At 33.7% G+C, this 14,176-nt stretch overlaps 1 protein-coding gene across 4 annotated transcripts in view; it reads left to right on the plus strand.

Moving 5' to 3' along the window:
- LOC133647089 (zinc finger and BTB domain-containing protein 24-like) overlaps positions 1 to 14,176 on the plus strand; it is a 32,564-nt gene that overhangs the window by 8,984 nt on the left and 9,404 nt on the right. For 2 of the 4 annotated variants that reach the window (XM_062043186.1, XM_062043189.1), the window contains exons 4-7: positions 6 to 89; positions 158 to 241; positions 4,961 to 5,042; positions 5,846 to 6,589. In XM_062043186.1, coding sequence (XP_061899170.1) covers positions 6 to 89; positions 158 to 241; positions 4,961 to 5,042; positions 5,846 to 6,473 — 878 coding nt within the window. In that variant the 3' untranslated portion in view covers positions 6,474 to 6,589. Of the gene's footprint in view, positions 1 to 5; positions 90 to 157; positions 242 to 4,960; positions 5,043 to 5,845; positions 6,590 to 7,666; positions 9,255 to 14,176 lie in introns of those variants that run through there. The other 2 variants (XM_062043187.1, XM_062043188.1) reach the window with 2 other exon arrangements.

The following is a 14,176-nucleotide window of genomic DNA, read 5'->3' on the forward strand; positions in this document are numbered from 1 at the left end:
TGTAGAAAACAAATCCTTCTGCTGTGACAAGTGCGGGAAAAGCTTCACTCAGCAGAGGCAGCTAAAAAGTCACTACAGAGTCCACACGGGTAAGTTTTCGTCTGTCTTATTGCTGCTGAACGACTCTAACTCGTAGTTCTTTTCCTACGTTTTATAGGCAAGTCCCTTTCAGAGTGTGCTCAGTGCCACCGCAAGTTTTTGGACACGGCTCAGCTCAAAAAGCACCTGCGCACTCACACAGGTGAGTCATATCGCGGCGAGAAGAGCGATACATGATTTCAGTTAGTCTCCGAAAATGTCCATGAAGACCAGACTAGATTTGGTGCTTGTCACTTTTTAACATTTTTTGAAAAAGGGTTGCAAATACTTGCTAAATAGTAAAACATTTGCTCAGATTGCAACACTCATTAAGATAAACTACACAGGGCTGGGCGATATCACTAAAAAACGTGTTTTACACCGGGCGATGTTGAAAATTATTGGTATTGGACCTAACGAAAATAAGGAGCAAGTCCCTTTCAGAGTGTGCTCAGTGTCACCGCACGTTTTTGGACACGACTCAGCTCAAAAAGCACCTGCGCACTCACACAGGTGAGTCATATCGCAGCGAGAAGAGTCATATCACGTCGAGAAGAGCGATACATGATTTCAGTTAGTCTTCGAAAATGTCCATGAAGACCAGACTAGATTTGGTGCTTGTCACTTTTTAACATTTTTTGAAAAAGGGTTGCAAATACTTGCTAAATAGTGAAACATTTGCTCAGATTGCAACACTCATTAAGATAAACTACACAGGGCTGGGCGATATCACTAAAAACCGTGACAATTATTGGTATTGGACCTAACGAAAATAAGGAGCAGGAGCAAAATACAGTACAGGCCAAAAGTTTAGACGCACCTTCTCCTCATTCAATGTGTTTTCTTTATTTTCATGACTATTTACATTGTAGATTGTCACATCAAAACTATGAATGAACACATGAGGAGTTATGCACTTCACAAAAAAAGGTGAAATAACTGAAGGCATGTTTTATATTCTAGTTTCTTCAACATAGCCAACCTTTGCTCTGATTACTGAAGCTCATGATGTGCATACAGTCAAAACAGCTGGTCTGTAATAAGTACAATACTTAGTGTACGCACACCTTGTAGGATACAACAAAAGAGAAGACTTAATGGCAAAGACTATTTCCTGCCCACAGCAACACATCTAGGACAAACTGAAATGAATGCAAATGATACTCAAAAGTTTAGGAAAACAAATGATAATAACCGGGCAGTACAGTTATCAGCTCACTGTTTATAAAAGTATATATTTTATTATTAAACAATTGACCTTTTGTTACCACATAAACACACTCACAGTACCGGTATCGATTCCCCAGGTACCAGGGAGTTGGTATCGTATCGGTTCAATTGATCTGTAATTCCTGCCACCTTTAGGACCGGAGTGGAACAGTATCGCCCGCTCATTAGGACTGTTCTGTTAAATGTTAAGAAGTGAATTTATTCATTTAATTATAATCAATATGCCCTGATCATATACATACACATATATATATATATATATATATATATATATATATATATATATATATATATATATATATATATATATATATATATATATATATATATATATATATATATATATATATATATATATATATATATATATATATATATATATATATATAATTTTAAAAAATGACTAAAGTTAGTAACAGGGCATTTTTGTACCGGTCGACAGCGTTTAAGATTGAGTGTTTCGATGCTAAATTAATAATACATTTAAACTGGATATGGATTTTAAATATGTATGTAAAACAGGTGTTTAATTGGTTAGGTATTTATGTATTTGCATATTGTGTTTTCTGCTGCATTAATCTATTGTTTCTGGGGTTAAATGTATTTTATATATATCCTGGTGCATTTACGTTGAGACAGTTTATTTAAAATCTGTTTTAACTTAAAGGGAAAAGATTAGTCAAAAATGTTTTTGCACTTGTTTAATGGTTAAGAGTTTGATAGCCTAATTAATCATTGTAAATTATGGGATTGATAATTGATTGATTTTTTTTACAGCATGTTGTTCTTGTGGTGTTTTGTCTTTCAAGGTTGTTCACCTAAAAATACTACTAGAGACTGCTAAAGAGACTGCTTAAAATACTACTAAAGACTGCTAAAGAGACTGCTAAAAAGACTACTAAAGACTGCTAAAGAGACTGCTAAAAAGACTACTAAAGACTGCTAAAAAGACTGCTAAAAATACTACTAAAGACTGCTAAAGAGACTGCTAAAAAGACTACTAAAGACTGCTAAAAATACTACTAAAGACTGCTAAAGAGACTGCTAAAAATACTACTAAAGACTGCTAAAGAGACTGCTAAAAATACTACTAAAGACTGCTAAAGAGACTGCTAAAAATACTACTAAAGACTGCTAAAGAGACTGCTAAAAAGACTACTAAAGACTGCTAAAAAGACTACTAAAGACTGCTAAAGAAGACTACTAAAGACTTCTAAAAAGACTGCTAAAGACTGCTAAAAAGACTGCTAAAAAGACTGCTAAAGACTGCTAAAAAAGACTACTAAAGACTGCTAAAAAGACTGCTAAAAAGACTACTAAAGACTGCTAAAAAGACTACTAAAGATTGCTAAAAAAGACTGCTAAAAAGACTGCTAAAGACTGCTAAAAAGACTACTAAAGACTGCTAAAAAGACTGCTAAAGACTACTAAAGACTGCTAAAGACTACTAAAGACTGCTAAAAAGACTGCTAAAGACTACTAAAGACTGCTAAAGACTACTAAAGACTGCTAAAAATACTACTAAAGACTGCTAAAAAGACTACTAAAGACTGCTAAAAAGACTGCTAAAAATACTACTAAAGACTGCTAAAGAGACTGCTAAAAATACTACTGAAGACTGCTAAAGAGACTGCTAAAAAGACTACTAAAGACTGCTAAAAAGACTACTAAAGACTGCTAAAGAAGACTACTAAAGACTTCTAAAAAGACTGCTATAGACTGCTAAAAAGACTGCTAAAAAGACTGCTAAAGACTGCTAAAAAAGACTGCTAAAGACTGCTAAAAAAGACTACTAAAGACTGCTAAAAAGACTGCTAAAAAGACTGCTAAAGACTGCTAAAAAAGACTACTAAAGACTGCTAAAAAGACTGCTAAAAAGACTACTAAAGACTGCTAAAAAGACTACTAAAGATTGCTAAAAAAGACTGCTAAAAAGACTGCTAAAGACTGCTAAAAAGACTACTAAAGACTGCTAAAAAGACTGCTAAAGACTACTAAAGACTGCTAAAGACTACTAAAGACTGCTAAAAATACTACTAAAGACTGCTAAAAAGACTACTAAAGACTGCTAAAAAAGACTGCTAAAAAGACTACTAAAGACTGCTAAAAAAAACTGCTAAAAAGACTACTAAAGACTGCTGAAAAGACTACTAAAGACTGCTAAAAAGACTACCAAAGACTGCTAAAAAAGACTGCTAAAAAGACTACTAAAAACTGCTAAAAAAGACTGCTAAAAAGAGTACTAAAGACTGCTAAAAAGACTACTAAAGACTGCTAAAAAGACTGCTAAAAAGACTGCTAAAAAGACTGCTAAAAAGACTGCTAAAAAGACTACTAAAGACCGCTACAAAGACTACTAAAGACTGCTAAAAAGACTGCTAAAAAGACTGCTAAAAAGACTACTAAAGACTGCTAAAAAGACTGCTAAAAAGACTACTAAAGACTGCTAAAAAGACTGCTAAAAAGACTGCTAAAAAGACTGCTAAAAAGACTGCTAAAAAGACTACTAAAGACTGTTACAAAGACTGCTACAAAGACTACTAAAGACTGCTAAAAAGACTACTAAAGACTGCTAAAAAGACTACTAAAGACGGCTAAAAAGACTACTAAAGACGGCTAAAAAGACTACTAAAGACGGCTAAAAAGACTGCTAAAGACTGCTAAAAAGACTACTAAAGACTGCTAAAAAGACTACTAAAGACGGCTAAAAAGACTACTAAAGACGGCTAAAAAGACTACTAAAGACTGCTAAAAAGACTACTAAAGACGGCTAAAAAGACTACTAAAGACGGCTAAAAAGACTGCTAAAGACTGCTAAAAAGACTACTAAAGACTGCTAAAAAGACTACTAAAGACAGCTAAAAAGACTGCTAAAGACGGCTAAAAAGACTGCTAAAGACTGCTAAAAAGACTACTAAAGACTGCTAAAGACTGCTAAAAAGACTACTAAAGACTGTTACAAAGACTACTAAAGACTGCTAAAGACTGCTACAAAGACTACTAAAGACTGCTAAAAAGACTACTAAAGACTGTTACAAAGACTACTAAAGACTGCTAAAGACTGTTACAAAGACTACTAAAGACTGCTAAAGACTGCTACAAAGACTACTAAAGACTGCTAAAAAGACTACTAAAGACTGTTACAAAGACTACTAAAGACTGCTAAAAAGACTGCTACAAAGACTACTAAAGACTGCTACAAAGACTACTAAAGACTGCTAAAAAGACTGCTAAAGACTGCTACAAAGACTACTAAAGACTGCTAAAAAGACTGCTAAAAAGACTGCTAAAATGCGGAACGGAAATTAGGGAGCAGCAGAAAAGTGGAATGTATTATTTAAATCGGTGCGTTGGAAAACACGGACCGGAATTTAAAAAAACTGGATCTGGATCAGCATTTTCCCATGCCTTGCCGATACACATTTTTGGCAAATATTGGCGGCCGATTCGATCCAAATATCGGATCGGGACAACCCTACATCACAACACAATTAGGCATAATAATGTGTTCATTCCACGACTGTATATATCGGTATCGGTTGATATCGGAATGGGTAATTAAGAGTTGGACAATATCGGATATCGGCAAAAAAAGCCATTATCGGACATCTCTAGTTTCTACTAAAATGGTTAACGAGTGTCGTCCCGGCAGGTGAGAAGCCTTTCACCTGCGAGATCTGCGGCAAGTGTTTTTCTGTCAAGAGCACTTTGCAGACGCACATCAGAATCCACAGGTGAGTACGACCCACTTTGCCATCTTAATATTTTGGACTGCACAGTTATCACGACCAGCTCATTTTTAAATGACCCACTAAAAAACATTTAATTATCAAACAAGTCCGGTCTCCTTGTGGATCAAATGAGTCTCCTTGGAAGTAAATACTAGACAGTGTTTCCCACACAGTCATTTATTTATGGCGGCCCGCCACGAAAGAATTACGTCCGCCACAAATAAAATTTTTTTTTTTTTTTTTTTTTTTTTTTTTTTTTTTTTTGTCCTGTCCACTACTGTTTTCTGTTTATTTGTTACTGACTGTGGCAGGACACCTCTGCCTCTGTTTCACTTTATGTTGCTGGTAAATAATATGGTTGTAGTAGTAGGCTAAAGTTAAATTATTTAGTATGCACTAATTAAAGGGGCAGAGCTTTAAGAGACATTTTAGCTTTTATATTTTATAAGATATATTTTTTTGTAAGAACCACAATTAATAAATATATTTCAGTGAATAACTTAATTGTTCAAATCTGTATATAAATATGTACATAAAGTGTTGTAATTATATTGTAAAATGGATGGATGGATGGACGTTTAAAACAAAACTTATTATTAATTAGTAAGTATACATTTTTTGAGCCTTTTTAGAGAAAATCATACTGTAGTAAATTATGCAAATTACTCTGACATCATGGTGACCACGCCCCCACCACCACCACAGGTATCTTGGCAGTTTATGGGAAACACTGCTAGAGATATTGTCCTCAGTTCTTTATGTTATGTGATGTGTTCACGCCATATTTAGCCCGTTTTTCTCCGCAGAGGCGAAAAGCCGTACAGCTGCAGCGTGTGCGACAAGACCTTCTCGGACGCCAGCGCCAGGCGCCGCCACGTGGCCTCCCACTCGGGGAAGAAGCCCTTCACCTGCTCGGAGTGCGGCCTCTCCTTCACACGTCTGGACAACCTGAAAACGCACGTCAACTCGCACGACAAGGAGAGGCGGGAGGCCTCGCCGCGAGGAGACGGCCCGCAGGTCCAGAAGTACCATCTCACGCCGGGCTCGGGGCAGGAGATCCAGCTGATGGCGACGGAGGACAACGCCGACTTTGCCCACAGCATCATCACCTCCGAGGAGTCGTCGGCCCAGTCGGGGAACAGGACGAGCGCGCAGGTGGGTCCTTCGGCGCACGTCATCACGCTGAGCAAAGAGGCCATGGAGCACCTGCGGACGCCGCACCTGCTACGCCTGGCGCAAGGACCGGTCCGGCAGCAGCAGGGGGCGCCGCCGCCGCACGCTCAGGCCATCCACGTCAGCAACCAGGCCGGCCAGCCTATCTCTATCAGCCAGACCAGCGAGCACATCCCCAGCCACAACATCCACGGACACACCTTCCAGATACAAGCCGGGACCGTCTCCTGCCTCTACACCCCCGCCAGACCGCTTAGCTGACACTAGCGACACCACCCTCACCTGGCAGCTCCAACACCTGGTAAATGTACACTCACTTTCCTACACTACATCTCACAGCACTTCTCATGGTAGATACAACGTTTAAATAAAGTGGATGCAACATAATGCTGTTTTATTTTAATACTAATGTTATTTCAATACTAACATTATTTTAATTCTAACATTGTGTGAGGTGAATTACATTTATATAGCGCTTTTTCTCTAGTGACTCAAAGCACTTTACATAGTGAAAGTTCCATTTAAAGCAGTGTGGGTGGCACTGGGAGCAGGTGGGTAAAGTGTCTTGCCCAAGGACACAACGGCAGTGACTAGGATGGCGGGAGCGGGGATCGAACCTGGAACCCTCAAGTCGCTGGCACGGCCACTCTACCAACCGAGCTGTACCGCCCACATTATTTCAATATTAACATTATTTTAATACTAACATTATTTCAATACTAATATTATTTCAATAATAACATTATTTTAATACTAACATTATTTCAATATTAACATTATTTTAATACTAACATTATTTCAATACTAACATTATTTCAATAATAACATTATTTTAATACTAACATTATTTCAATACTAACATTATTTCAATACTAACATTATTTCAATAATAACATTATTTTAATACTAACATTATTTCAATACTAACATTATTTCAATAATAACATTATTTTAATACTAACATTATTTCAATACTAACATTATTTTAATACTAACATTATTTCAATACTAACAATATTTCAATATTAACATTATTTCAATACTAACATTATTTTAATACTAACATTATTTCAATACTAACATTATTTCAATAATAACATTATTTTAATACATTATTTCAATACTAACATTATTTTAATACTAACATTATTTTAATACTAACATTATTTCAATACCAACATTATTTCAATACTAACATTATTTCAATACTAACATTATTTCAATTCTAACATTATTTCAATACTAACATTATTTCAATATTAACATTATTTCAATACTAACATTATTTCAATACTAACATTATTTTAATACCAACATTATTTCAATACTAACATTATTTCAATACTAACATTATTTCAATAATAACATTATTATGTGAATGCTCCAAAACATTCACACATGTTTTCTACACCAAAATAAATCTATTTATTATTCAACTTATTCTTCTTCTGCAGATTTTGGCGCTCTACCTTCCACATTTTTCATCCGATTCAAAGCGTTCCAACTTCCAACTGTTCAGCCTCTTCGGGGAATGGCGGGCTTTCCCTTGACAAATTCCAAAAATTCCCAGATTTCCCAGAATTTCAGGTTTCCCCGGACATTTTTCCCATTCAAAATGAATTGGCCGTTTTTCAAAGTTCCACCATTTCCACATTTTTCACCCGATTCAAAGCGTTCCAACTTCAAACTGTTCAGCCTCTTCGGGGAATTGCGGGATTTCCCTTGACAAATTCCAAAAACTCCCAGATTTTCCAGAATTCCAGGTTTTCCCGGACATTTTTCCCATTCAAAATGAATTGGCCGTTTTTCAAAGTTCCGCCATTTCCACATTTTTCAACCTATTCAAACCATTCCACCTTCAACACATTCCACCATTCTGGAAATTCAAACTTCCCCTTTTCCAAGTTCAAAAAAATTCCAGGATTTTCCAGAATTCCTGCTTTTCCAAAGCCCTATTTCCACCCTTTTTTCTGGTGACTACTCCTTCCACATTTTTCAACCCACTTCAAGCGTTCCACCATCAAAACATTCCTCTTAATCAGGACAAAAAACTAAGTTGTATTTTGAACTGGAAAAATTCCCGGTTTTTCTTGAAATTCCAGGAATTCCGTAATGCCAAATCTCAATTCAACATGTTACTACTTCAACATTTCTCCACCGATTTGAAAAATGTCAACACCAACCATTTCAACTCATTCAGACCATTCAAGTTGTTTACCATTTTCCAAAAAAATTCCTGCTTTTCCAGAAATTCCCATTTTTTTCCAAGGATATTCTTCAAAGTTCCACAACTTCCACATTTTTCATCTGATTCAAACTGTTGTAACTCCAAAATATTCAGCCTGTTCAGGAATTGTGTTGCTGTACTTCAACAATTCTAAAAGAAATTCCCGGATTTTCCATAATTCCTTTTTTTTTTTTGGCATTTTCCCCATTCAAAATGAATTGGCCATTTTTCAAACTTCCACAATTCCCCCATTCTTCAAACTATTCCACCTTCAACACATTCCACCATTCTGGGAATTCAAACTACCATTTTTCCAAGTTAAAAAAAATTCCCGAAATTCCCTAATACCATTTACTACTTCAACATTTCTTGCCCGATTTAAACAATTCAAACACCAACCAATTCAGCTCATTCAGGACATTCATGCTCATAATCATTTTCAAAAAATCCTGCTTTCCCCCAAATTTCCAGGAAGTTCCCATTGAAATGAATGGGACATTTTTCTAAGTTGCACAAAGTGGTGACCCTCGCCCCGTCCTTGTTTGTGAACGACTGAGCATTTCATGGAAGCTGCTTTTATACCCAATCATGGCACCCACCTGTTCCCAATTAGCCTCTTCACCTGTGGGATGTTCCAAATAAGACTTTGATGAGCATTCCTCAACTTTATCACTCTTTTTTGCCACTTGTGCCAGCTTTTTTCAAACATGTCGCAGGCATCAAATTCCAAATGAGCTAATATTTGCAAAAAATAACCAGTTGGAACGTTGAATATCTTGTCTTTGCGGTCTATTCAATTGAATATAAGTTGAAAAGGATTTGTTGTATTCTCTTTTTATTTACCATTTAAAAAACGTGACAACTTCACTGCTTTTGGGTTTTGTAAGTTAAATGTTCCTCCTTGGTCGCTCTCATCTAGAAAAACAAAAGTAAAGCCACACAAACTCACTAATCTGAAGTCTTATTCATTGCAAATGTCATATTATTACAATAATTATTGTTTTTCAAACCCTGAGCACAGTCTATGCTTACCTTGTTGTAGTGTTGCCATGGCGACAGCATCCGCCCATCCTTCCTGCTGGGACGATGAGGGACTTTTTGTGACCTGTAGGGGGCTCTCATGCTTGATTTCAGTCCTTTTTCAAAATGAAACTGTTTTTTTTTGTTTGTTTTTTTTAAGGACAATTGGAACACACACTTAGTCCTATTTAGACAAATAAATAAATAAAAAATACGATGTATGTGTGAAAACGAGCGCTGTTGCCGAGCAGCCATTGTGACGTCATCGAGAGCGGCTGCGGTCTTCTCAGATACAGCACCTGATTGGTGCAGAGTTGCGCGCATGCTGGCCAATAGGAAACAGCCTCTGTGATGCCTGCAGTGTCTGCAGTCATGCAATTCCTCCAGGGAGAGGATTTTTACACACACACACACACACACACAAAACACTTTTTCTTGTATTTGTTACCTTCTTGAGACCTCCGGAAAATGCCTCCCTCTTTAGGACCAGCCTTTCTAGATATATAAAGAAGTGTATTTACAACATTAATAATATATACATACTATGTAAATATAAAAAAGCTTGTTGAGTTGGAATTTCACAAGAAAAAGGTCACAATTTAACAAAAAAAACATAGAATTTTGGCAGTATTATAATAAAAGTCGTCATTTTACTCAACGCAAGTCAAAATTGTACAAGAAAAACTGAACGTGTGTGCAATATTATGATGAAAGTTGGAATTTTACTCTAATAGTCGCAATTTTACAAGAAAAGCTTAAAATGTTGGCAATTTCACGAAAAGCATCGTAATTTTACTCGACAAAAGTCACAATTTTATAAGAAAACTTTTAAATGTTGGCAATATTATAATAATAATCAGAATTTTACTTGGCAAAATGATGACAAAAGTCATTTTACTCCAAAAATGTCACTATTTTAGCAGGACAACAAAACAATGGGCAATATTGTGATACAAGTCAGAATTTTATATGAGAAATTTCACCATTTTGAATTAAAAAGTAATAATTTTACATAAAAAAGTAATAATTTTACATAAAAAAAGTAATAATTTTACAAAAAAAAGTAATAATTTTCCGAGAAAATATTGCATTATTACAGAAACAGAAAGAATATGAGAAATTGTTCCCAATTTTATAAGAAAAAAAGTCGACACATTGTGAGAAAAAGACTGCTTTTAGTTCATCAATTAATTAATTTATTTTTTGTTTGTAATTGGTTTTTAATCTGGGACAAGCGGTAGAAAATGGATGGATGGATGGATTATTTACTTCAAGTTATTACAGTATGTCTCTATATACATATTGTATTTAAAAAAAAAAAGAATTTTGGCCAAAGGGGGCACATTTCAATTTCTTACACACACTTGTTATTTCATATGTTGACCAGAGGGGGAGCACTTTTAAAAGCGACACGCAGTCAGTTTGAAAAATCCCTCTTTAGGACCAGCCTTTCTAGATATATAAAGAAGTGTATTTACAACATTAATAATATATACATACTATGCAAATATAAAAAAGCTTGTTGAGTTGGAATTTCACAAGAAAAAGGTCACAATTTAACAAAAAAAACATATAATTTTGGCAGTATTATAATAAAAGTCGTCATTTTACTCAACGCAAGTCAAAATTGTACAAGAAAAACTGAACGTGTGTGCAATATTATGATAAAAGTTGGAATTTTACTCTAATAGTCGCAATTTTACAAGAAAAGCTTAAAATGTTGGCAATTTCACGAAAAGCATCGTAATTTTACTCGACAAAAGTCACAATTTTATAAGAAAACTTTTAAATGTTGGCAATATTATAATAATAATCAGAATTTTACTTGGCAAAATGATGACAAAAGTCATTTTACTCCAAAAATGTCACTATTTTAGCAGGACAACAAAACAATGGGCAATATTGTGATAAAAGTCAGAATTTTATATGAGAAATGTCACCATTTTGAATTAAAAAGTAATAATTTTACATAAAAAAGTAATAATTTTCCGAGAAAATATTGCAATATTACAGAAACAGAAAGAATATGAGAAATTGTTCCCAATTTTATAAGAAAAAAAGTCGACACATTGTGAGAAAAAGACTGCTTTTAGTTCATCAATTAATTAATTTATTTTTTGTTTGTAATTGGTTTTTAATCTGGGACAAGCGGTAGAAAATGGATGGATTATTTACTTCGTTATTACAGTATGTCTCTATATACATATTTATTGTATTTTTAAAAAAAATTAATTTTGGCCAAAGGGGGCACATTTCAATTTCTTACACACACTTGTTATTACATATGTTGACCAGAGGGGGAGCACTTTTAAAAGCGACACACAGTCAGTTTGAAAAATCCCTCTTTAGGACCAGCCTTTCTAGATATATAAAGAAGTGTATTTACAACATTAATAATATATACATACTATGTAAATACAAAAAAGCTTGTTGAGTTGGAATTTCACAAGAAAAAGGTCACAATTTAACAAAAAAACCATAGAATTTTGGCAGTATTATAATAAAAGTCGTCATTTTACTCAACGCAAGTCAAAATTGTACAAGAAAAACTGAACGTGTGTGCAATATTATGATAAAAGTTGGAATTTTCCTCTAATAGTCGCAATTTTACAAGAAAAGCTTAAAATGTTGGCAATTTCATGAAAAGCATCGTAATTTTACTCGACAAAAGTCACAATTTTATAAGAAAACTTTTAAATGTTGGCAATATTATAATAATAATCAGAATTTTACTTGGCAAAATGATGACAAAAGTAATTTTACTTCAAAAAATGTCACTATTTTAGCAGGACAACAAAACAATGGGCAGTATTGTGATACAATTCTGAATTTTATTTGAGAAATGTCACCATTTTGAATTAAAAGGTAATAATTTTACATAAAAAAGTAATAATTTTCCGAGAAAATATTGCAATATTACAGAAACAGAAAGAATATGAGAAATTGTTCCCAATTTTATAAGAAAAAAAGTCGACACATTGTGAGAAAAAGACTGCTTTTAGTTCATCAATTAATTAATTTATTTTTTGTTTGTAATTGGTTTTTAATCTGGGACAAGCGGTAGAAAATGGATGGATGGATGGATGGATTATTTACTTCAAGTTATTACAGTATGTCTCTATATACATATTTATTGTATTTTTTTAAAATTAATTTTGGCCAAAGGGGGCACGTTTCAATTTCTTACACACACTTGTTATTTCATATGTTGACCAGAGGGGGAGCACTTTTAAAAGCGACACACAGTCAGTTTGAAAAATCCCTCTTTAGGACCAGCCTTTCTAGATATATAAAGAAGTGTATTTACAACATTAATAATATATACATACTATGCAAATATAAAAAAGCTTGTTGTGAAAAATGAGTTGGAATTTCACAAGAAAAACTTGTTGGCAGTATTATAATAAAAGTCATAATTTTACTCGACGCAAGTCAAAATTTTACAGGAAAAACTGAACATTTGTGCAATATTATGATTAAAGTTGGAATTTTACACAATAATAGTCGCAGTTTTACAAGAAAAGCTTAACATTTTGGCAATTTTATGAAAAGAGTCGTCTTTTTACTCGACAAAAGTCACAATTTTATAAGAAAACTTTAAAATTTTGGCAACATTATAATAATCTGAATTTTACTCAAAAACTGTCACTATTTTACAAGGACAACAAAAAACATTGGCAATATTGTGATAAAATTCTGAATTTTATATGAAAAATGCCACCACTTTGCATTAAAAAGTAAGAATTTTTTCATTAAAAAGTAAGAATTTTACGAGAAAATATTGCAATATTACAGAAACAGAAAGAATATGAGAAATTGTTCCCAATTTTATGAGAAAAAAGTTGACACATTGTGAGAAAAAGACTGCTTTTAGTTCATTAATTAATTAATTGTTTGTAATTGTTTTTTAATCTTCATTATTTACTTCAAGTTATTACAGTATGTCTCTATATTCATATTTATTTAATTTTTTAAAATTAATTATGGCCAAAGGGGGCTCATTCAATTCCTTACACACACTTGTTATTTCATATGTTGACCACAGGGGGAGCACTTTTAAAAGCGACACACAGTCAGTTTGAAAAATGCTTCTTTAGGACCAGCCTTTCTAGATATATAAAGAAGTGTATTTACAACATTAATAATATATACATACTATGCACATATAAAAAAGCTTGTTGTGAAAAATGAGTTGGAATTTCACAAGAAAAAGGTCACAATTTCACAAGAAAAACTTAGAATGTTGGCAGTATTATAATAAAAGTCGTCATTTTACTCAACGCAAGTCAAAATTTTACAAGAAAAACTGAACATTTGTGCAATATTATGCTAAAAGTTGGAATTTTACTCAATAACAGTCGCAATTTTACAAGAAAACTTTAACATCTTAGAAATGTTATAATAATAATCTGAATTTTACCCTGCAAAATTATGACAAGTCATAACTTTATTCAAAACATTTCACTATTTTATAAGAGCAACAAAAAAAATTGGCAATTTTGTGATCAAAGTCAGAATGTTATATGACAAATGTCACCACTTTGCATTAAAAAGTAAAAAATGTTTCATAAAAAAGTAATAATTTTACGAGAAAATATTGCAATGTTACAGAAACAGAAAGAATATGCGAAATTGTTCCCAATTTTATAAGAAAAAGTCAAAACCTTGTAAGAAAAAGACTGCTTTTAGTTCTTTTTTTTTTCAATGTTTTTTTTTT

The sequence above is a fragment of the Entelurus aequoreus genome, linkage group LG03 (assembly GCF_033978785.1).
Source record: "Entelurus aequoreus isolate RoL-2023_Sb linkage group LG03, RoL_Eaeq_v1.1, whole genome shotgun sequence".
Classification (NCBI taxonomy): domain Eukaryota; kingdom Metazoa; phylum Chordata; class Actinopteri; order Syngnathiformes; family Syngnathidae; genus Entelurus; species Entelurus aequoreus.